At 39.4% G+C, this 25,818-nt stretch overlaps 2 protein-coding genes across 5 annotated transcripts in view; one reads left to right on the forward strand and one right to left on the reverse strand.

The window, feature by feature from the left end:
* FANCC (FA complementation group C) overlaps positions 1–25,818 on the forward strand; it is a 324,685-nt gene that overhangs the window by 69,314 nt on the left and 229,553 nt on the right. The window lies entirely within an intron of this gene.
* Positions 4,197–4,580, reverse strand: LOC114113057 (small ribosomal subunit protein uS8-like; the record flags this gene model as incomplete). The annotated part of the gene is made up of 1 exon (XM_042242681.1): positions 4,197–4,580. A coding segment is annotated over one exon (384 nt), but the record flags the coding sequence as incomplete, so codon positions are not given.

Here is a 25,818-nt window from a genome sequence, read left to right on the forward strand (position 1 = left end):
CTTGATAGCAGACCAAACCATCTTATATTACCATATTTTGAATGTAGCAGAAACTGGCTTAGCAAAATTTTGAAATCTATGACTCTAATATTTGTGGTGTAGTAAAACAAACAGCTCTGTGGCTTTCAGGTTTTTGTGGTGCAGCCTGTCCAAGGCACTGATGCTTATTCTCACTGTTGACTCCCTAGGGTTTCAGAGTGCTTTTGCTGACAGGCATTTAAATTCACCAGGAGAGATTATTTCTACCTAGTGGAGAAATCTTGGAGAAAGATATCATCATTGTTTTGTTAGAAATGCCATAACTAATGATAGTAGCTAACGTATTTTGAGTGCTTACAATGTGCCAGGCACAAGTCTAAGTGGTTTCTAGATAGTAATACATTTTATTATTCACAGTAATTTGTAGGTTTTTCCCATTTAAAGATGCAGAAGCTGAGGCATGAAGAGGTTAAATAATTTCCCAAGGTCACAGGGCAAAGTGAGAATTCAAACCTTGGCAGTCTACCTCCAGAGGCAGCCTCCTTAGTTACTCTGTTATACTGACACTTACTAGATGAAGAGAGAGAGGGTAGACTCATAAGTAGCTGTTCATGTTTTTGGAAAAGGTTAACCTTATTTCTCACATCCATACATGACTACTGGAAAAACCATAGCCTTGACTAGACGGACCTTTGTTGGCAAAGTAATGTCTCTGCTTTTGAATATGCTGTCTAGGTTGGTCATAACTTTCCTTACAAGGAGTAAGTGTCTTTTAATTTCATGGCTGCAATCACCATCTGCAGTGATTTTGGAGCCCAGAAAAATAAAGTCTGACACTGTTTCCACTGTTTCCCCATCTATTTGCCATGAACTGATGGGACCAGATGCCATGATCTTAGTTTTCTGAATGTTGAGCTTTAAGCCAACCTTTTCACTCTCCTCTTTCACTTTCATCAGGAGGCCTTTTAGTTCCTCTTCACTTCCTGCCATAAGGGTAGTGTCATCTGCATATCTGAGGTTATTGATATTTTTCCTGGCAATCTTGATTCCAGCTTGTGCTTCTTCCAGTCCAGTGTTTCTCATGATGTACTCTGCATAGAAGTTAAATAAGCAGGGTGACAATATATAGCCTTGACGTACTCCTTTACCAATTTGGAACCAGTCTGTTGTTCCATGTCCAGTTCTAACCGTTGCTTCCTGACCTGCATAGAGGTTTCTCAAGAGGCAGGTCAGGTGGTCTGGTATTCCCATCGAGTTGAACTGTGAAGAAAGCTGAATGCTGAAGAATTGATGCTTTTGAACTGTGGTGTTGGAGAAGACTCTTGAGAGTCCCTTGGACTGCAAGGAGATCCAACCAGTCCATTCTAAAGGAGATCAGTCCTGTGTGTTCTTTGGAAGGAATGATGCTGAAGCTGAAACTCCAGTACTTTGGGCACCTCATGCAAAGAGTTGACTCATTGGAAAAGACTCTGATGCTGGGAGGGATTGGGGCTGGAGGAAAAGGGGACGACAGAGGATGAGATGGCTGGATGGCATAACCGACTCGATAGACATGGATTTGGGTAGACTCCTGGAGTTGGTGATAGACAGGGAGGCCTGGCGTGCTGCGATTCATGGGGTTGCAAAGAGTCAGACGTGACTGCGACTGACTGACTGAACCTTATTTCTAGTGGGAGTCACAATAATTAAGCTATTCAGTTCAGTTGAGTCACTCAGTTGTGTCTGACTCTTTGCGACTCCATGGACTATAGCATGCCAGGCTTCCCTGTTCATCAACAACTCCCAGAGCTTGCTCAAACTCATGTCCATTGAGTTGGTGATGCCATCCAACCATCTCATCCTCTGTCACCCCCTTCTTCCTTCCTTCAATCTTTCCTAGCATCAGGGTCTTTTCTAATGAGTCTGTTCTTCACATTAGGTGGCCAAAGTATTGGAGCTTCAGCATCAGTTCTTCCAATGAATATTCAGACCTGATTTCCTTTAGGATGGACTGGTTGGATCTCCTTGCAGTCCCAGGGACTCTCAAGAGTTTTCTCCAACACCATAGTTTAAAAGCATCAATTCTTCCGCGCTCAGCTTTCTTTATGGTCCAACTCTCACATCCATACATGAGTACTGGAAAAAAAGATAGTTTTGACTAGATGGACCTTTCTTGGCAAAGGATGGTCTCTGCTTTTTAATATGCTCTCTAGGTTTGTCGTAGCTTTTCTTCCAAGGAACAAGTGTCTTTTAATTGCATGGCTGTAATCACCATCTGCCGTGATTTAAGACAAGATGGTAGAGTAGCTATTGCCACTCATTAAATTCTTAACTCATAAAAATGAATTGTTTCATGCCTAATATTACTGTGGAACCCAGTGAATAGTTAGATAAACTTGCACTTCCAGTAAATAGTTCTCTAGAAAGATAGCATTTAAAACAAAATGTAGAGTGGGTTCAGAATCAGTGTGACACTTACAGAATGACTGAGTGATCTTGTTAATGCTCCATAACAAATATTGCAGACCATGCCTTATAGATTGTGTACTCTGTGCTTTATAACTGTATCTTCCAGAAATGGCAGGCTAAGTAATTTGGAATTGCCCAGGCTGGCTGTAGGTAGAATTTGTATTTGACCTCTTCTCACTTCACCTATCATTGATTGGGGTCTTCGTCTGTTCTTCCTTTCCCTGTTTCAGCATGCTCCTCCTGAGACATTGGTATTAATGTTTAACAATATGTTTCATCTTCTCTGGGTATTTGCATTTAATAAAAATGCAAAGGCCATGCTGCAGAATTATTTCCACTATTTGCCTCATTCCTTGATGAGGCTCAGGAAATTTCTTCTTCATATCATCATCTCTCTTCCAGAAGTCTATTTTGCTGTCAAGTCTAGACCTCAATAAGGAAGCAGTGAACAGGGAGAAGAGTAGATGGAAAAAAGTCTAAATGAGATGGGAAGGCATGTGTGTTAATCATGGGTGGGAAAAGCAAGGGATCCCAGAGAACTCATGGAAGCAGGAAAGAATAGTGCTCCATTTGGAAATGAGGCAAGTAAGGTAAATTGAAGATATTCAGGACAGATAGTTCAAAAATGAAGAAACTTCTCCTGACTGAGTGTAATACAGTGAAATAAGAATATAGATATGTGATAGAGTTAAGATTCTGCAATAAAAATGCATATAATATAAGATTATGCATGTAATTTTTTATGAATTATCTTTTGAATTATTCCTGGTTCACAGTTGATTAAAACAATGTAAACATTTTATAAATTTTGAAATTATTAAATATAAAAGTAAAATTTTATGTGAATTGCCACTGTTGAGAATAAGAGGTGGTAATGATATTTTTGGTGAGTGCCTTCAGAAATGTTATCAGTGCTCATCTTTTGAATGATTTCTTTGTTTTGCTTTGTAAAAGGTTTTTCATTTGATGCAGTCCCAGTTATTTTTGCTTTGGTTTCCTTTGCCTGAGGAGATATATTAAAATATATATATTCCTGAAAACCACTGTCTGTTTTCTTCTAGGAGTTTTATGATTTCAGATCTTACATTTAAGGCTTTAATCCATTTTGAGTTGATTTTTGTATATAGTGTGAGAGTAATCCAGTTTGATTCTTTTGCATGTAGTTGTCCAGTTTTCCCAACACTATTAATGAGGGTGTTTTTTTCTCATTGTATTGTTTTACTTCTTTTGTTGTAGATTAATTGACCATTTAAATACGGGTTCACTTCCGGGCTCTGTTTTTTGTTCCATTGATCTATATGTCTGTTTTTGTGCCAATACCATACTCCTTTGATTATTGTAGATTTGTAGTATAGTTTGAAGTCAGGGTATATGATTCCTCCAGCTTTATTGTTCTTTCTCAAATTTGTTTTGTGCTATTTAAAGTCTTTTTGTTTCTACCCAAATTTTGGAATTATTTGTTTCAGTGCTAAGATGCCATTGGTGTTTTGAAAGGAATTGCATTGAATCTGTATTCCTTTTGTAGTATGGTCATTTTAACAATATTAATTCTTTAATCCATGAACATGGTATATCTTTCCAGTTCTTTGTACCATCTTCAACTTCTTTCAACAGTGTCTTATAATTTTTCACATAGGTCCTTTACTTCTTGGTTAGATTTAGTCCTAGATATTTTATTCTTTTTGATGCAATTGTTATTAAGTGGGATTGTTCCCTCTTTTTCCCCTCCCCGCTGCCCCCACCACTGCCAGGCATTTTATTTGTAGGTATTACATCCCTTGAGAAAAAAATCCAAGGATTTTCCTTCCTGTGTGTTTTGATTTTGCTTTTTCATGGTTCATGATGCCAGCTGAAGTTGTCAGTACAATGAAATCAAATTGATGGGATGGGAGCAGGTTATTCTGCCATTTTTTAGATGTTAATCTGGGGCTGATCACTCCACACTTATTTAGCCTGCCTGTGAGGTTCACAACAGTTTTCCCAGCTCTGTGATGATCTGTGATTTCAAATTCACCAATGTAACCATGCTTCACCATCGCAGTTAGAAACCTGATGATGACTTTGGAGGACAGCCTGATAAGCAACTGGCATTTGCCTCTCTTTTCAGCATTGTTGATACTCTTGAGAGCATCAGCCAGGACATTCACGGTTTTTCACTCTCCTCTTTCACCCTCATCAAGAGTCTTTTTAGTTTCCTCTTTGCTTTCTGCCATTGGAGTGGTATCATTTGCATTTCTGAGGTTGTTGATATTTCTCCCAGTGATGTTGATTCAAGTTTGTGAGTCATTCAGCCTGGCTTTGAGCTTAACATACTCTGCATAGAAGTTAAATAAGCAGCGTGGCAATAGACAGCCTTGACGTACTCTGTTCCCAGTTTTGAACTAGCTCATTGTTCTATGCCTGGTTCTAACTGTTGCTTCTTTCCCTGCATAAAGGTTTCTCAGGAGGTAGGTAAGATGGTCTGATATTCATTCCCATCTTTTTGAGAATTTTCCACAGTTTTTTTGTGGTCTACACAGTCAAAAGCTTTAGCATAGTCAATGGAACAGAAGTAGATGTTTCTTTGGAATTCCTTTGCTATTTTTAATGATCCAGTGGATGTTGGCAATTTGATCTCTGATTCCTCTGCCTTTTCTAAATCCAGCTTGTACATCTGGAAGCTCTTGGTTCGTGTACTGTTGAAGCCTAGCTTGAAGGATTTTGACCATTACCTTGCTAGTATGCTAAATGAGTGCAATTGTGTGGTATTTGGAACATTCTTTGGCATTGCCTTTCTTTGGGATTGGAATGAAAATTGACCTTTTTGAGTCCTGTGGCCACTGTTGAGTTTTCCAAATTTGCTGGCACATTGACTGCAGCACTTAGCAGCAGCATCTTTTAGGGTTTGAAATAGCTTAGCTGGGACTCCATCACCTCCACTAGCTTTGTTCATGGTAATGCTTCCAAAGGCCAAAGGTTACAATCATGCTTAAGCTAGTGAAAAGCTTCAAGATTTTTACCCATAGTTATTAAGCAAATAGACTCATACTCTTTCTTTGATTTTTTTTTAAAAAAAAATCTTAACCAGATAGATATGGTTAAACTTTTTGAGCTTTGCCAGACCAAATACAATTCTTGTGGTGTGACAGGGAAAGATCAGTAGATCAGTAGCACATTATTAGCCCTTACACTGGGCACATACATACCTACATAATTAACCTGTTACTTGAGATCGCTTTGTCTCTAAACAAGTGGTCTTGAAAATGAGGTAGAGAAAGGTAAAAAGATCACACTGCTTGTGACAGGGAGAGGAATATCTGTTAGAAGAAAGGTTTAAAGAAAATCTGGCTCATGGACTTAATGCCAGAGGGCATGTGCTGCTGTAGAATATCCTGTAGTCTAAGTTGGATGAATAAACAAACCAAGCAACAAAAAAACCTTCATATTTGACATGTGAGAGAAGCTCTCCCTTATGAAATTCTTAGTTGACATTGGAAATACATAGTATCTTGAGGGTAGAGTTAGGGGGAGACACAATAAAAAGCTTTTGTATTTTAATTTCCTGGTGGTTGAGGAGTCCCATAGTAGACTTTGAAGCAGATAATACCTCATAGTATAACCAACACAAATTATCCTCTGTGTCTGGAGGAAGCAAGCATCTGGCTGTCTGAATTTATGAAATTGTAATTCAGGGAACTGATTAATTTTACTATATAGGGTGTGAGGGCTGCAGCTGCTGCCAGATAATAGTTGAGACCCATTTTTTGCCTTTTTCACTCTGTTCCTGCTGTTTCTGAGCCTTATTCTTTGAGCATCTAGAGTAGATTGGAGTTTTGTTGAGCCAAAATTGCTCCTGTCACCATGGCCTTTAAAAAAGATTCTTTTATTTTATTTTATTTTATTTTATTATAGAGGAGTTTTAGGTTCTTAGAAAACTTGAGTGGAAAGTACAGACTTACCATATATTTTGTTCCCCTACATATGTACCACCTCCTCTATTATCAACATCCTTGCCACATTAACTGTACATTTGGTGCAGTTAATGAACCTTCATTGACATATCATAATCATCCAAAGTCCATCATTTACTTTCTGTGGGGTTAGAAAAATGTATAGTGACATATATCCACCGTTAGAGTATCATGCAGAGTGGTTTCACTGTCCTAAAAATTCTCTGTATCCTGCCTATTCATCCTCCTCTCTTCTCAACCCTTGTCAGCCTTTTTTTTTTTTTAATAACAGAACAGCCAGTTCTGTTATAATTCCATTGCTCTATACAACTGTTGCACTGTACTTTGATCACAGTTAGTTCAGAGGATTTTTTTCTTCTATAAGTACTGCTGATATCTTCTTTTTATTCCTTTCCTCGAAGTAATGGCAGGTCATTGACCAGATTGTATAACAGAGATGGTTTTTCATTTCCTGAGATTTCCCTGATATTCTGCTAATTGAAGATCCTTCTGGATATTAAATGATAAAACCTGATAATACAGCCCTAAGTAGTAAGGTTTTGCTGTAGAGTCATAGAGCTAGAAGGAAATTTTAGGCTCCTACTCTCTGTTTACAGATTGTGGTCATCTCTTCCACAGATCTCAAATACAGAAATGATGCAATTCTCCTGAGTGTCCTTAACTAAAAGAGCTATATAACTCTTGATTACCATAATGCACATGCTGATCATTTCCTCTTTGCTCTACCTGCCTTTGAAGAATCTGCACAGACTTTCAGTTCAGTTCAGTTGCTCAGTTGTGTTCGACTCTTTGCCACCCCATGAACTGCAGCACGCCAGGCCTCCCTGTCCATCACCAACTCCCAGAGTTCACCCAAACTCATGTCCATCGAGTCGGTGATGCCATCCAGCCATCTCATTCTCTGTCGTCCCCTTTTCCTCCTGCCCCCAATCCCTCCAAGCATCAGAGTCTTTTCCAATGAGTCAACTCTTCGCGTGAGGTGGCCAAAGTATTGGAGTTTCAGCTTCAGCATCAGTCCTTCCAATGAACACCCAGGACTGATCTCCTTTAGGATGGACTGGTTGGATCTCCTTGCAGTCCAAGGGACTCTCAAGAGTCTTCTCCAACACCACAGTTCAAAAGCATCAATTCTTCAGTGCTCAGCTTTCTTCATAGTCCAACTCTCACATCCATACATGACCACTGGAAAAACCATAGCCTTGACTAGATGGACCTTTGTTGGCAAAGTAATGTCTCTGCTTTTCAACATGCTATCTAGGTTGGTCATAACTTTCCTTCCAAGGAGTAAGCATCTTTTAATTTCATGGCTGCAGTCACCATCTGCGCAGACTTTAGTACCTGTCAAACACTAGTCTTTGTGGGATGAGCAGCTGACCCAGTAGAAAACAATTTAGAGACGTTGTTGAATGAATTGAGCCAACTAACTTTTCTTCCTGAGAATATGGACCCTGAGGTTCTAAGTTAATTAGATGGTGGTGAATCCTTTGACTGAAGGATCATATACCTCCTTGAAAGATGCTGCATTAATTGCCTGAGGCTGCTGTAACAAACAATTACCAATTTAGAGACTGAAAGCAGAAGAAAGGTATTATTTTATGGTTCTGGAAGCCAGAAGTCTGAAATCTGGCAGGACTGCTTTCCCTCTGGGAACACTAGAGGAGAATCTGGTCCTGGCTTCTGGTGATTGCCAGCGAAAGCACCTCTGAGCTTGTGGCTACATTGCTCTGATCTCTGCCTGCCTGGCTCCTCCTCTGTGTGTCTGCCTCATGCTCCCCCGTTCTCACAAGGATACATCTGATTTCTTTTATGGCATACCTTGGTAATCCATTATAAGTACTTCCTCTGTATTTGCCATACAAAGTAAATATGAATTCACTCCTTCAAAGTAATAATTGCAGGTCCCAGGGAGACCATACATTTGAGGGGGCCATCATTTACCCTACTGTGTATGCGATGGCATGTTCGAATAATTCTAAAAATCTTTTCATTCTGTCATATTATTGACAAGAAACTGCTGTGTTGAGTGAATTAATGAGTATTCTTTATCTGAAATTATAATGTCAATATGTTGCCTTTGGTGATTTATGTAATATGTTATGAAGTGAAAAGATCATGTAATGAGGAGAAAAAACGGAGTTATTTTCCAAAAAGTGGTCTATCTTTTAAAGAGCCCTCGTGGCAAGGAGCCATCACCTGAAACCTGTGTTTGCCTACCACACTTAATCCTAAGGCTGGCTTCTATATCATGGTGAGATAGCTCCAAGCAGGAGCTGAAACACTTATTTCCTTCTTCACATCTGACAAGGAGAGAGTCTATTCTCAGAAACTCCTGGGTGAGTGATTGAGTGTTCTAGCATGGGTGAGGGAGTGACATTTTGGACCAGACAATTGCTGGTCTTGGGGGACTGTCCTTTGTATTATAGGAAGTGTAGTAGCATCCATGGCCTCTATCCACTGGATGTCAGCAGCACACTCCTCTAGTTGTGACAACTAAAAATGCCATCAAACATTGTCAAAGGTCCCCTGTGGGTCAAGGCTGTCCCTGATCAAGAACCACTGCTTAACCCAAACAGAGCTCATTCTTGTCTCACCAAAATCTGCTGGCTAAGAAATTTTAGGTTCCTGTTAGGAAGAAGGAATGTAGAAAATAAGCGTTGGAGAGGTGACTGCAGATGTTCACTACATCCGGAATTCTAATGAGGGCCCAAACTGGGTCAAATCTAGCAGACCTACTGAATTTTTTCTAGGCCCCTGCTTGGTATATTGTTGTCCAGCTCTTTGTTGTGTCTGACTTTTTGCAACCCTATGGAATATAGCCCACCAGCCTCCTCTGTCCATGGGATTTTCCAGGCAAGAATATTGGAGTGGGTTCCCATTCCCTTCTCCAGGGAATCTTCCCAACCCAGGAATTGAACCTGCATCTCCAGCATTGGAAGGTGGATTCTTTACCACTGAGACACCTGAGAAGCCCACCTGTTGCCTAACATTATTTTTAAATAATATCTATTTTATATTGGACAAATAAAACCTGATATTATGTCCCCCCCACCCCCGCAATTCTACGGGCCTGTGACTCACATGTTGGTTTTTTTTTTTTTCCTGCTTTATTTCTGTCAACTAGTTGGTTGCTTTTTATCTTAGAATTTGCCTCTTTCTTGTATAACTTCATTCTTTTCCAGCAAGTCTCTCTGCTGAGGTTTTCACATTCAGCTGGATTTACCTTTCCTATGACACTGCTCTGGTTTCCCGTTGCTACGGGGCTTTAACAAGCACACCATATAGTGCAGACTGCACCTGGCATAGCCATGTGTGAACACTAGAGAACTGTGATTGGAAGTTTTCTAAAGTATCCTCTTTTATTCTACGAAGCAATTGAAATAGAATAAAGACATATTTATTGCTTTGAAATTTTCAGTGATTTCCAAGTTAACAAATTTGTACTTTTACAGGCATCAGATGACTGGCATTTTGGGGCTATGTGTTATTTCTTCCATGGTTGTGCCATGTAGAGGATCCCCTCTATTTTCGTGTGAATACTCTGGCTGTGATGGAACCCTGACTAGTAACTGATGACAGAATGCACGACATGATTGGGAGTAAACATGAGTTGCTGCTTTTTCATCACAGTTAAGGCATGGTAGAGGTTATGCATACAATGGCTCATAAGCAGAGTAAGCCCATCGCACCAATAAAAAGTAACAAGACTACGTGACATATACGGTAGAATTTATGTGAGTTGTTCAAGCAAGTCTGGGTCAAGGATTTTGTAACTGGCAGTAACTAAGAGCTTCATGAAAGCCTGAGGGGCTACAGAAAGAACTCTATTTTTGCCATGGCTCCTGCTTCATTCTGCATGTATGCAGCGTAGTAGAAACGATCTGCCTTGCTATGATGTTAGTTGCGCAACCCCCCAAACTGTCCTTCCCTGGGTATTTTCTTCTTTATTTTACTAGCAGCTCATTTGGACTCCAGCTTTGCTGGTCTAGAACTTCTGTGTTCATTTTAAGCTCCTTGAGGGAAGGGGGGCTACTGTAATCATCTTCAAATGAGTTTGAAAAAAAGCACAATTCCCCAGTCTTAGTACTGTGCCTTGTATGGTTTAAAATTTGACTGAATGACTTGATATATATCCTTTCTAGACTCATTAGAACCCATAGGTTGCCCCCTTGAGTTTTCTCTGCTTCTTGGAAAACAGATAGGGGAAGAGATCTAGAAATAGAGTATTCACTGAGATAGCTCAAGCTGGATAGGAGGGAAAGAGGATACTGATAGTAGCAAGACTCATTTTACTATGGTTATTAAAGCAAAAATGAGGGCAACGATTTCTTTTTCAGGAGGTCTTGGCAAGGACCCTAGTTTTAAACAAGAAAGAGACACAGCCAGTTATATTGAAATGATTTGAAGTCCATCCCTCCACAGTCATGTTTTTCTGAAACCAAGGTAAACAGTTGGTTAGAGGTGGATATAGACCTAGCCATTTTTTGATAAATGGATAAATTGTCCCTTGGAACTATTTCAGTAGGTGGTGCTCTTGTGCCATAATATAACAAAATTTTTAGAAAATATCTGAGACCCTGTGGCTAGTTCTAGAGCCTTTGTCCCTCTTGATCCCCTTGAGTGACTACCAGGTATACCACTTGGATAGCATGATGTAGGTGGTTTTAGTGAGAGATTTTATATCTGGAAATAAGGCAAATTCAGGTCTCTTACCTTCTTTAGCTTGCCTGAGCTCTGCTTTCCAGGGGAACCTAAATGAGAAGTTCACTAACCTTTATGAAAAATTGATAACTCTTGTTCAGTCACTCAGTCGTGTCTGACTCTTTGTTACCCCATGAGCTGCAGCATGCCAGGCTTCTCTGTCCTTCACCATCTCCTGCAGTTTGCTCAAATTCATGTCCATTGAGTCGGTCATGCCATCCAACCATCTCATCCTCTGTCGCCCCCTTCTCCTCCTGCCTTCAGTCTTTCCTAGCATCAGGGTCTTTTTCCAGTGAGTAAGCTCTTTGCATCAGGTAGCCAAAGTACTGGAGCTTTCACTTCAGCATCAATCCTTCCAATGAAAATTCAGGATTGATTTCCTTTAGGATTGACTAGTTGGATCTCCTTGCAGTCCAATGGACTTTCAAGAGTCTTCTCTAGCACGACAGTTTGAAGGCATCAGTTCTTTGCACTTAGCCTTTTTTATTGTCCTGCTCTCACATCCATACAGGACTACTGGAAAAACCATAGCTTTGACTATACTAACCTTTGTAGGCAAAGTGATTAGTCTAGTCTTTATCTAAACAATTATGATATGTGTTATATATTACCAGTTTTCTGAGACCAATTGTTCTATTGAAAATCATCTGTGATCCTCCAGATAACTTCAGATAACATCTATTATCCTTTCCAGATAACTCAGGCTTTCATTCTTGTTTCTTCATGCTTCCAGACAAGATGCAATGGAATGAAATAATATGTTCTAAAGAAGTTTATAAGAGGTGAAGGAACAAAGATGAAAAACATCAAGTTCAGATAGCAGCTGGTAATAACTAGAGCTGACATTGAACCCTGTTGGCATCAGCTCCTTGTCTCAGGTCTTTTGCTGTATGTATAATGAGTCCATTGGTCTGAAGTTGGTTGTGATACTATGATGAACAAGACATCCAAAGAAGTCCATGTTAGGTGCTGCTGGCAGAAACATGGTGGGCAAGGAAGAGAAATTTAAATCCAGACTACATATCATTCCAGGGTGGACACATCTCTTGTTGCTAGAAGTTTTTAGAAACATTTAAGGTTCTGCTTTTTCAGGAAGTTTTTTGTCTCTAAAATGAAAGACAGTCACCTCACTTTGTATCCACCAACTGTTAAGAAAGAGGTAAAATGCTCATGGGACTTTTGCCTCAGCATGAGTGTGCTGATCTGAGATGCTTAATTCCCCATTGTCTCTGCACGCTGTCAGGCCTCAGTGAGCTCAGCTGCAGCTCTTGCGGCTTGCCTCTTGAGCCTTGCGACTCAGCAGATCCAGTGATGTTCAGTGATGTTTTGAGATTTTCTTTTGACAATTAATATTTTAGTCTGTGTGTGTTTTAAAAATTGATTTATTTACCTGATTATTATTATTATTTAAGTTGGAGTATAATTGTTTTACAATGTCATGTTAGTTTCTGCTGTATCACATCTGAATCAACTATTGGAAAATTCTGAAAGAGATGGGAATACCAGACCACCTGACCTGCCTCTTGAGAAACCTATCTGCAGGTCAGGAAGCAACAGTTAGAACTGGAACAACAGACTGGTTCCAAAAAGGAAAAGGAGTACGTTAAGGCTGTATATTGTCACCCTGCTTATTTAACTTCTATGCAGAGTACATCATGAGAAATGCTGGGTTGGAAGAAGCACAAGCTGGAATCAAGATTGCCAGGAGAAATATCAATAACCTCAGATATGCAGGTGACACCACCCTTATGGCAGAAAGTGAAGAGGAACTAAAAAGCCTCGTGATGAAAGTGAAAGAGGAGAGTGACAAAGTTGGCTTAAAGCTCAACATTCAGAAAACGAAGATCATGGTCCCATCACTTCATGGGAAATAGATGTGGAAACAGTATCAGACATTATTTTTTGGGGCTCCAAAATCACCACAGATGGTGACTGCAGCCATGAAATTAAAAGATGCTTACTTCTTGGAAGAAAAGTTATGACCAACCTAGATAGCATATTGAAAAGCAGAGACATTACTTTGCCAACAAAGGTCCGTCTAGTCAAGGCTATGGTTTTTCCAGTGGTCATGTATGGATGTGAGAGTTGGACTGTCAAGAAAGCTGAGCGCCGAAAAATTGATGCTTTTGAACTGTGGTGTTGGAGAAGACTCTTGAGAGTCCCTTGGACTGCAAGGAGATCCAATTAATCCATTCTGAAGGAGATCAGCCCTGGGATTTCTTTGGAGGGAGTGATACTGAAGCTGAAACTCCAGTACTTTGGGCACCTTATGCAAAGAGTTGACTCGTTGGAAAAGACTCTGATGCTGGGAGGGATTGGGGGCAGGAGGAGAAGGGGACGACAGAGGATGAGATGGCTGGATGGCATCACTGACTCGATGGATGCGAGTCTGAGTGAACTCCAGGAGTTGGTGATGGACAAAAAGGCCTGCCATGCTGCGATTCATGGGGTCGCAAAGAGTTGGACACTACTGAGCAACTGAACTGAACTGAACTGACTGAATTTCCATATATCCCCTCCTCCATAGGCCCCTCTCCATCCCACCCTTAGGTCATCACAGAGGATAGAGCTCAGCTCCTTATATATCTGTAATTATTTAAATTGTCTTTTTCAGTATTTAGAAAGTACTGTTAGTCTAAGAACTTGTATTTCTTGAATATTTCTTGCTTTTATCTCTTTAAATATTGTTTCTCTTCATTCTCTTCACTTTTTCTTTTTTGCTGTAATACCTTCTAGATGTTTGTGAAACTAACCTTTATGTTTTCTAACTTCTTTCTCATAATTTTGATTTTCTTTCTGGGCTGCGTTCTGAGTGAATTTCATAGTATTGTCTTCAAATTTTCTAGCTCTTTAGTTTTGCCTAAAGTATCTTGTGTACTGTGTTTTTTATTTTAATGACTGTCTTCTTAAATAATTTTCAATTGATTCTTTTTTAGCCCTCTATTGTTTTAACTCAGAGTTTGTGCTTTATAATTTCTTATTTTTAATTGGGTTTTTAACATCTTAAATACAATTATTTTGATTTTTAATTGAAGTATAATTTACTTACAATGTTGTATTAGTCTCAGGTGTGTATCGTAGTGATTTGATATTTTTGTACATTACAAAATAATCACCACAGTAAGTGTAGTTCCCATCTCTTACCATACAGAATTATTACTGACTATATTCCCTGTGCTGTTTCCTGTATTCCCATGACTTACTTATTTTATAAATGGAAGTTGGTAGTCCCTATTAATCCCCTTTACCTGTTTTGCCCTTTCTACTTACTCACCTCTCCTCTGGCAACTACTGGTTTTTTCCTCTGGCTCTATAAGTCTTTTTCTGTTTTTGTTACATTGTTCATTTGTGGTGTTTTTGTTGTTGTGTCTTACTTAGTCGTGTCTTACTCTTTGCAACCCCTGAACTGCAGCATACCGCGGGCTTCCCTATTCTTCACTATCTCTCTGAGTTTGCTGAGACTCATGTCCATTCAGTCGGTGATGCCATCCAACCATGTCAATCTCTGTCGCCCCCTTCTCCTCTTGCCTCAACCTTTCCCAGCATCAAGATCTTTTTCAGTGAGTCCACTCTTCATATCAAGTGGCCAAAGTATTGGAGCTTCAGCTTCAGCATCAGTCCTTCCAATGAATATTCAGAATTGATTTCCTTTAGGATTGAACTGGTTTGATCTTGCAGTCCAAGGGACTCTCGAGAGTCTTTTCCAGCACCACAGTTCAAAAGCATTAATTCTTCAGTGCTCAGCCTTCTTTATGGTCCAGCTCACATCTGTACATGACTATTGGAAAAACCATAACTTTGGCTATACGGACCTTTTAAGACTCCACATATAAATGAAATTTTATGGTATTTGTCTTTATCTAACTGATTTCATTTACTAATAGATCCACCCATGTTGTTTCAAATGGCAAGGTTTCATACTTTTTTATGGCTCAGTAATATTACATTGTGTGTGTGTCTACATCTGTGTTTGTCCATGTGTGTATGTGTTTGTTTGTATGTGTCTCACATCTTTACTCATTTATGTATTAATGGACTCCTGGGTTGCTTCCATATTCGACTATTGTAAATAATGCTGCAGTGAACTCTGGTTTGCATATATCTTGTTGAATTAGTGGGGTGTTTTTTGGATAAATACCCAGAAGTGTTATTGCTGGGCCATATGGTAGTTTTATTTTTAATTTTTTCAGAAACTTACATACTGTTTTCCATAGTGGCTGTACCAATTTATATTCCCACCAACTATGTACTAGGGTTCCTTTTTCTCCATATCCTCACTAATATTTATACTTTGTTATCTTTTTAATGATAATCATTCTGACAGGTTTTGATTTGCATTTCTCTAATGATTAATGATATTGAGTATATTTTCATGTGCTTGTTGACTGTCTCTATGTCTTCTCTGGAAAAATGTCATGTCCTTTATTTTTTTTAATTGGATTTTTAAAAATATATTGAGCTGTATGAGTTTCTTATATGTTTTGGTTGTTAACCCCTTATTGGAGGGATCATTTGCAAATGTCTTCTCCCATTCAGTTGGTTGCCTTTTTGTTTTGTTGATAGTTTCCTTTGCTGTGTAAAAGCTTTTTAGTTTGATGTGGTCTCATTTGTTTATTTTTGCTTTGGTTGCCCTTGCCTGAGGAGACAGATCAAAAAAAAATTCCTAGAGACCGATGTCAAAGAGCTTACTGCTTGCTTTCTTCTAAGAGTTTTATGGTTTCAGGTCTTAAATTTAAGTCTTTAATTCAGTTAAATATACTTATTTTGTTGGACTATTTTATAATATTCATTTCATCTGAAATGAATTAGTGGTTTGATGGCTGATTTTGTTAGTTGCCTTTATTGGGATTAGATTTCCTCATGTACTTTAGAACTTTGGTTGAATGGCATGTTTTGAATGCAGCATATTTTTTAATTGCTTTCATTGATTCATTTTCTGCCTCTCTTTCTCCCTCTCTGCTTAGTCTTCCTTGTTTAAAGCAATTTATAGTTGTCTCTGGGGCTTTCATGGAGCCCTAGTCCAGAATTGCCGTGGTGTTTCAGTTACTTGGGCAATCACAGGCTGCTTCATTGAATTCCTCATCTTTGGCTGGTCTGTGTTCTCCCTCCTCCCTAGGGACAGCTCCGTATGAGATAACAAATCTTCTTTCAGGAATGGAGGAGCCCTCCTCCAGTTTCACCTCCAATCCTGCCTCAAGTAGGATGCTAAGTCTGCCTCTCTCCTTGGTGGGTTATGGTTAGTTTGAGCAAACTCCGGGAGATAGTGAAGGACAAGGAAGCCTGGCAGTCCGTGGGATCACAGAGTAGAACTCAGCTGAGCAACTGAACAACTACCACCAACTTTTGTAGGTTTCATGCTTCCAGTTACAGTGCTTATTTTTGGATCCTGAGCTTAGGAGGCTAAAGGCTTTAACTCTGAGAATTTACTCCACTCTGTTTCTGCCTCATATCTATTAGACAGAAATTTTTCTATTGTTTTTGAACTTGCTTGCATCCTCTTGGTTTTCTCTTCTTGTTTCCTCTCTCTTTGCTGTGTTTGGAGTAGAGGGGATCTATCAAGGAGTGAATTTACTTGCCATCTTTACTGGAGGTCACATGGGCTGAGGGTTTAAAGGAAACAAAGTGAGATATTTGGTTTTACATAGTACTAAAAGCTAACCACAAAAATGCTTTTCTGTTTGAGTTCAGTGACCCACAGCATACAATCATTTAAACTCCTCCTTCAGAGGCTTGCAGCCCCAAAAAGATGAGTGGGATTAAGCAGGTGGGATTTATTAGGATGCCATGGTTCTCTACAAGGATTTCACTTTTTATTTTGATGGTAATTTTAAGAATTCAATTGTTTCCAAACACCCACAGTTCTAACTAAATAGTGTCTTAAGACATCAGAGCCTACAGTTGTGTTTGTCTTGGTGCCAAGTAGCACTACTTTTAGATGCTGAAAACTGAACAGAGGTGAAAATGTAAATAATATGTGTGAATGAGAGAGTGAGTGATTGCTGTTTCTGGCTGACTGGGGTGCCCCTTTTTGATGCTGTCTGCAGCATTCCATGTTTTCTTCTCTCCCAGCCCTTCCAAGAAAGAATTATGTTTTATCTGTTTGCAGTTCGTGATTTCCTCATTAGCCATGGGTTACTTGAGAGGAAATGGGAATGCTGCCATTTTTTTATTTGCAGTGTTTTTAGAGTTCCTGTCATATGGTAGTTTTCCAATAAATATGTGGGATTTTTTGTTTTTGTTTATTTAGTAATAAATTATGAGTAGAACCAAGGATGGAAAGAGGCAGAAATCACTTGGAGCCAAGTTACTAATGACAGAGGCAAGAAGACTTCTAATATTTTAATATCTAATGTGCTCCTCAGCCCGTTTTTCTTCCAGTCTCACTGAAAGCTCACAGTCTTACGGTCTGTCAGTTAAGTGAATTGAGGACAAGAATGCAATGAAAGTAAGTCACCACTATTTCTAACAGAATGTATGTGTGAAGACTGATGTTTCTCAAGTCCCAGTGATAGGTCCTTGCTGCTCTAATGGAAACAAGGACAGGAGTTTCTATCTGAGCAGCTTCAAAAGCAAGCAGTCCTAAAGGGATGTTTCTATTTGGGGGCCAGATTCAGAGAGCAGCTCGTTTTCCCACGTGGCTTGGGGCATGGATGGGAGAATGGAGCTCAGTAACCCCCCAGAAAGTTATCTGCTAGGTTAAATTTCCTTAATTCTTTGCAAAACTGAGTGAAGAGTATGTACACTCTGCACCTGGATTGCAGTTGCCTCCTCTTATTTCTTTGGTCCAGGTTTTGTTTATGATTGGGGTTTGTTTGAAATTATCTGCAAATTTCAGGTCTGTGTTTTTGATTAGAGTGCCTCAGAAACAAAACACTCCTGACTCAACAGAGAAAAAGCCAGCTCCTCCTAGTGGAATTTTTCTTAAAACCTCATTGTTTTAACAGGAAAAAGTGTATCATTTGTTTCTTTCATAAGCACTTTATGGGAGCAAGAATATTTTATTATGAAATTTTTTAAAGAAAGCTACAAATACATGGACAAGTTTATCAATCCTGCTTAAAGTAATGAAGCAAAGAAACATTGAAAAGTAAATTGAGAATACTGGTATCAGGGTTTCAGTAAGGAAGAGGAAGAATATTGTCAAGTTTAAGCATAGTTGAGCATAAATTTCTTAACTTTATATTTGATTATATTTAATGGAGTTTTAAGTAGTTTCTGATAAGGCTATTGTACCCCTAGTTAACAACATTGACTGGAGGCTAGATATTTGTCTCTTTTCCTTCTTCCATAAACGCTGTGTTTTCTAGCCTTCTGTCCATAATTCTCTGTGTAGTGCTTATTTCATGGGAGAAGTGACTTCAGTTGATTCATACTCAGGGGAAATGGGGGAAAAAACCCCGAAACAGTGCTTTTTATCAGATTACCACTGAGTAGGTTATGGTCTATATTTGGCAAATGTAGACTTACCTCTCATACTTGGAGATTGTGCAGACCAAATGAAAGTAATTTCAGAACGTTTTGGCCACCCTGACAGGTATATAATACGCAGGCATTTTTGATACTATGAGATTTATAGCGAACTTCGTTTTAAATGTTGACAGTATGGGAACTGCATGTCTTTCTGCCAGCCCCAAAGCCAGCATTTTATCTGAGTCTCTCCTCTACAGCAGCCTTAGTGGATTTGTTTGTTTACTTATTTATTCACACATTTGTCCAGCAAATATTTATTGAACTTCTACTGGGTGCCAGCTACATACATAGCCTTGGTTTTCAGAATGTGTTCAGCAAACTAGGTTCTGAGATGTGCCAGGGAGGACGCATTTGACTGTAAGAAAACCCAATAAAAGGTGGCTTAAACCAAAAGGAAAATTCCAAGGTTGGCTACTTCATTCCTTTAGCTGTGCTAGTGAGAGGACCCAGGTCCATCTTTCTGCTCTGCTGTTTGCAGCATATTAGGTTAATTACTCCTTGAATCCCTAGGTAACTACTGCTGTTGTATCCCATGAAGATTGCAGTGTATAATATGGGGAACAAGTGAATTTATCCACTAATATTCTCCAGTGGAAGCTCAGTTCTTATTGTCCAGAGTTGTATAACATTGCCCATTCCTATAGTTAGTTGGAAGGCAAATGGAAATACCATAACTGGAATGCACCAGCCTTTCTTAAAATATGATGTTGGGTATCTCTGAGAACTTTCAGAAGACTGATGAGGGCAAAACTATGTTCATAGTAGTGCTAAAACGTCATTTGTGTTTCTTACTCTAATTTTCTCACTAGTCTACAGTAGAGTTGTTAATAGTTGTTGATTTATGGTGATGTCATTGCTCTGGAATATATTCCAGCTAGTGGAATATATTCTTGGGTTTTAAATTTTTCTTAGTTTTAATTTCTAATGTGGTAAATATTGATATATATAACTCACATAAATAGAAGTTGTCAGTAATGCCCTCAGTGATGAGTATGACTATGAAGGGGAGTCTGAGAACAAAATGTTGAGATCCACTGGTCTCATTGATCAAGATTCACCCCTGGCAAGAAAATAATAGCAAATGAAACAACTGGCAAAGGATTAATTTCCTAAATATACAAGCAGCTCATATAAGTAAATACTGGAAAAACAACCCAATCAAAAAGTGAGAAAAAGACCTAAACAGACATTTCTCCAAAGAAGACATACAGATGGCTAATAGACACATGAAAAGATGCTCACACAATGCTCATTATTATTGAAATACAAATCAAAACTACAAAACTACACCTCACACCAGTCAGAATAGCCATCATCAAAATGTCTACAAACAAATGCTGGGGAGGGTGTAGAGAAAAGGAAACCCTCTTGCACTGTTGGTGGGAATGTAAATTGATACAGCTACTGTGGAAGACAGTGTATGCTGTGCCTAGTTGCTCAGTCATTTCTGACTTTGTGACGCCATGGACGGTAGCCCACCAGGCTCCTCTCCAGGGATTCTCCAGGCAAGAATAGTGGGGTGGGTTGCCCTCCTCCATGGGATTGTCCCAACTCAGGGATCAAACCCAGGTCTACTGTATTGTAGGCATATCCTTTACCTGTCTAGGTCACGAGAGAAACCCAAGAATATTAGAATGGGTAGCCTATCCCTTCTCGTGGGAACTTCCTGACCTAGGAATTGAACTGGGGTCACCTGCATTGCAGGTAGCTTCTTTGCCAGCTGAGCTACCAGGGAAGCCCAGAAGACAGTATGGAGACTCCTTAAAAAATTAGGAATAAAACCACCATATGACCCAGCAATCCTGCTACTTGGCATATACCCTGAGGAAATCAAAATTGAAGAAGACACATGTATCCCACTGTTCATCACAGCTCTAGTTGCAATAACTAAGACATGGAAGCAACCTAGATGTCCATTGACTGATGAATAGATAAAGAAGCTATGGTACATATATACAGTGGAATATTACTTAATCATATAAAGGAATGCATTTGTCAGTTCTAATGAGGTAGATGAACCTAGAGCCTATAATACAGAGTCAAGCATGTCCAAAAAAGAAAAACAAATATCATATACTGACACATATATATGGAATCTAGAAAGATGGTACTGATGAAATTATTTTCAGGGCAGCAGTGGAGACACAGACAGAGAACAGACCTATGGATATGGGGGAGGAGGGTTGGGGAGGAAGGAGAGGGTGGGCTGTGTAGAGAGAGTAACATGGAAACTTACATTGCCATATGTAAAATAGATAGCTAATGAGAATTTGCTGTATGACTCAGGGAACTCAAACTGGGGCTCTGTAACAACCTGGAAGAAGTGGGATGGGGTGGGAGGTGGGAGGGAGGTTCAAGTGGGAGGGGACCTATGTATATCTATGGCTCATTCATGTTGATGTTTGGCAGAAACCAACACAGTTCTGTAAAGCAATTATCCGTCAATTAAAAAAAAAAGATTCACCCCTGGTATTTGGGAAGATCCCAGCCTTCCCCAAGACTCAGTAGCTATGAGATTTCTGGACAAAACTGATTCTCTTAGCAAAGAAGCAGTAGAGGGGTTAGGGCTATTGGATGGGCAACCAGCAGTGTTGATGGAGTTATTCTGAGGGAGGGGGCTTTGGTGGAAGGGCATGACTGGAATGCAGGATGTGCTCCAGGTCCTACCTCAGCTTTGACTGGAGTCACTGCTGGTCTGTTCTTTTATTTTTTTAAAATTGTGGTAAAATATACAAACCATAAAATTTATCATTTTAGCCATTTTTTAAAAGTGTACAATTCGGCAGCCCTGAATTACATTCACATTGTTGGGCAGCCATCACCACCATTCATCTCTAGAATATTTTCACCTTCCCATCTGAAACTGTTTACCCATTAAACAGTAAATCCCTGCCTTCTCCATTTCTCTCAGCCCCTGACAACCACCATTCTGCTTTCTGTCTCTAAGAGTCTGACTACTGTGTAAGTATCTCCTATTAATGGAATCATATAGTATTTGTCCTTTTGTGTCTGGCTTATTCCTCTTAACATAATGTTAACATGATGTGGATTCAGGGTTCATCCATATATGCATCAGAAACTCCTTCCTTTTTATGATTGAATGATATTTCACTGTATATATTTATATATTTAGTTGACCCATCCATCTTTTGGTGAATATTTGGGTGGTTTGTACCTTTTGGCTATTGCGTATGCTGCTATGAGTATGAGGAAAAAATTATCTGTTTGAGTCTTCACTTTCTATTATTTTGGGTATGTATATAGAAGTGGATCAGATGGTAATTCAGTGTTTAATTTTTTAAAAGGAACCACCATATCATTTTTACACAGCAATACTATTTTGCATTTCCACTAGCAGTTGAGGTTCCAGTTTCTCCACATTCTCACCAGCACTTGCTATTTTTTTTTTTTTTTTATGATAGCCAGCCTAAGGGGTATAAAGTAATATCTCATGGTAGTTTTGATTTGCCTTTACCTAATGATTAGTGTTGACCTTAAAAACATTTTTTTTTCAATTTTATTCAAGTATAGTTGATTTACAGGGTTGTGTTAATTTCTGCTATACAGCAACATGATTCAGTTATACATGCACACACACGTACACATACATGTGTATTTATTCTCTTTCATATTCTATTCCATTATTTTATCACCATATACTGAATATAGTTACCTGCCCTATATGGTAGGATCTTGTTGTTTATACATTCTGTATGTAACAGTTTGTATCTGCTAATCATCAACTCCCAATACACCCCTCCTCCACCTCCTTTCCACCTAAGCTCTAGAATGTCTCTGGATGGAATTGCCATATGAGATGTGAAAGTGTCACTCAGTAGAAATGCTAATTGAGGGCCAGAATATCACAGGTTAGATTATAGATTGTGTATTTTTTCACCCTGAAGCTTAGTAACTTAGGAGAGGAAAATAATGTCACATAATGTTAAACAAGAGGCTGAAGTTGCTCACATCACTAGTGGTCACTGGTCCTAGCACTGTGGTAGACTCAACATCCTGTGCATCCCTGCCTGTGGCTCTTTGACGTTGGGGCTGCATAAATTCTCAGGTGTTAATACGCAACTTTAGGAGCCTACTTTGCTTTCTGAAAGATAATTTGAGAACCACTGATTTAGGGCAGTCCCTTGCCAGGTTCTTAACACTTCTTGATTACTAAATTAAGTGAAATGTTTTTATTTGTAATGAATTAGCGCACTTTGCTCCAGTCTATCTCCCATTTGTTTCTTCATTTTTTGTTACCTTTCTTCCAACAGTGCTTAAGTGTTTTGATGCTTTTATTTCCTTCTTCCAATCTAATGAATTATGCTTGGTGAATTCTTCATATCTTGTGTAAACATTTCTATGAAAATTTTGGTTATAGCCTTTTTTCCAAAGAAAGATAGCACTAAGTCGTGTCCAACTCTTGCAATCCTATGAACTATGTAGGCTGCTAGTTTCCTATGTCCACGGGATTCACCAGGCAAGAATACTGAAGTGGATTGCCATTTCCTTCTCCAGAGGAACTTCCCGACCCAGGAATTAAACCCAGGTCTCCCACATTGCAGGCAGATGCTTTACTGGCTGAGCTACATGGGAAGCTTTTCTAAAGGAGCCAAGCCAAATGGGGAACTTTTAGCTCTAGAGTATTACCTCTCTCACCTGCTATACTTTGAGTCTGAGCCCTGTCAATTTGGCAGCCTTCAGTGTGAACCTTTATAGACAGTGGTTGGGCTACAGAGTATCTTTGTGTCATGGTGATTTGAGTTCATAAAAAAAGTGCTTCAGCAAGCAACAAAGTAACTTTTGACCAGTTTATAAATGAGAGGGAAAGGACAAATGCCCTTGATCCAAACCTGAGACATTTGGACTGTCTCTCTTTTCAGTATCTCAGATGTTTGAAGGACCCCAAGGTTGGTTTCCCTTGCCACTTTGTTCCTTCCCCTCCCACCTCCTGCTTTCCGCTGGTAAGCAGGAAACAGGGACATGAACAAGCACATGGGAGTCTTTCACAGGTTAGTCACTTTTGTTCAGATGTCCAGGTCTCTCTGCTCATAGGACTGTTACTTTAGTTCAATCTACATGAGAATTTCTGAAGCTGATTTTATTTTCTTTGGGAAACATAAACTGAGACTAACAGTTACTGTTAATTTTAGTCTCTGTATTTGGAGAAGGTGAAAACGTGATTTGATTCTGTATATTTAAGAAATGAAAAGGGAGACTTCCTTCTAACTTTCTATGCCCTTTGCTTTTGCTATATTAGTATGTATTGAGGGGTTTGTGTGTATGGAAAATGCTTGATAAAATCCTGAGTTTTGAGGAAATGTCACTGAACACCCACCTTTCTTTTATGCTCTTAAATAAAATATGCTAAACAATATTTCATTAGTTGTCTGTATGAAATTAATATAGGCAGAGATATCCATGTGAGGGCATATATACTCAGCAGGATTGTAAGAAAGCCAAGGATTTATATTGGGGGCAATATCAAGGATTTGATATCAATCAAAAGTGTAGTTTTCAGTTCTCTAATTAGTGTGTATATTCGGTTCAGTTCAGTTGCTCAGTCTCGTCCGACTCTGCGATCCCATGGACTGCAGCACCCCAGGCTTCCCTGTCCATCAACAACTCACGGAGCTTACTCAAACTCACGTTCATTGAGTTGGTGTTACCATCCAACCATCTGATCCTTTGTCATCCCCTTTTCCTACCACCTTCAGTCATTCCTAGCATCAGGCTCTTTTCCAGTGAGTCAGTTATTTGCATCAGGTGGCCCAAGTATTGGAGTTTCAACATCAGCATCAGTCCTTCCAATGAATATTCAGGACTGATATCCTTTAAGATGGACTGGTTGGATCTCCTTGCAGTCCAAGGGACTCTCAAGAGTCTTCTCCAACACCACAGCATCAATTCAAAAGCATCAATTCTTTGGTGCTCAGCTTTCTTTATAGTCCAACTCTCACACGCATACATGACTATTGGAAAAACCATAGCTTTGACTAGACGGACCTTTGTTGGCAAAGTAACGTCTCTGCTTTTTAATATGCCATGTAGCTTGGTTATAGATTTTCTTCCAAGGAAGAAGTGTCTTTTAATTTCATGGCTGCAGTCACCATCTGCAGTGATTTTGGAGCCCCCAAAATAAAGAAAGGAGCAGCGACCCAACAAGAGACTGACCCAGACTTGCCCATGAGTGTCCAAGAGTCTCCGGCAGAGGCATGGGTTGGTGGTGGTTTGCTGCAGTGTTGGGGGCATTGAGTGCATCAGTGTGTTAAGCCTTTTGAAGGAGGTCACCATTATCTTCATTACCTCCACCATAGTTTGGCCTCAGATCAAACAACAGGGAGGGAACACATTCCCACCCATCAACTAAAATTGGATTAAAGATTTACTGAGAATACAAGAATCTCTTAGAAGAAATGGAGTAGCCATCAAAGTCAACAAGAGTCTGAAATGCAGTACTTGGATGCAGTCTCGAAAATGACAGAGTGATCTCTGTTTGTTTCCAAGGCAAACCATTCAGTATCACAGTATTCCAAATCTATGCCCCAACCGGTAATGCTGAAGATGCTGAATGGTTCTCTGAAGACCTACAAGACCTTCTAGAACTAACAACCAAAAAAGATGTCCTTTTCATTATAGGGGACTGGAATATAAAAGTAGGAAATCAAGAGATACCTGAAGTAACAGGCAAATTTGTCCTTGGAGTACAAAACGAAGCAGGTCAAAAGCTAATAGAGTTTTGCCAAAAGAACACACTGGTCATAGCACACACCCGCTTCCAATAACACTAGAAGACTCTGCACATGGAGGTCACCAGATGGTCAATACTGAAATCGGATTGATTATGTTCTTTGCAGCCAAAGATGGAGAACCTCTATACAGTCAGCAAAAACAAGACTGGGAGCTGACTGTGGCTCAGATCATGAACTCCTTAGTGCAAAATTCAGACTTAAATTGAAGAAAGTGGGAAAACCACTAGACCATTCAGGTATGACCTAAATCAAATCCCTTTCAGCTATACAGTGGAAGTGACAAATAGATTCAGGGGATTAGAGGATGCTGTGAAAGTGCTGCACTCAATATGCCAGCAAATTTAGAAAACTCAGCAGTGGCCACAGGACTGGAAAAGGTCAGTTTTCATTCCAATCCCAAAGAAAGGCAACACCAAAGGATGCTCAAACTACCGCACAATTGCACTCATCTCATATGCTAGTAAAGTAATGCTCAAAATTCTCCAAGCCAGGCTTCAGCAATACGTGAACCGTGAACCTCCTGA

This window comes from Ovis aries, chromosome 2 (genome assembly GCF_016772045.2).
Source record: "Ovis aries strain OAR_USU_Benz2616 breed Rambouillet chromosome 2, ARS-UI_Ramb_v3.0, whole genome shotgun sequence".
Lineage (NCBI taxonomy): Eukaryota > Metazoa > Chordata > Mammalia > Artiodactyla > Bovidae > Ovis > Ovis aries.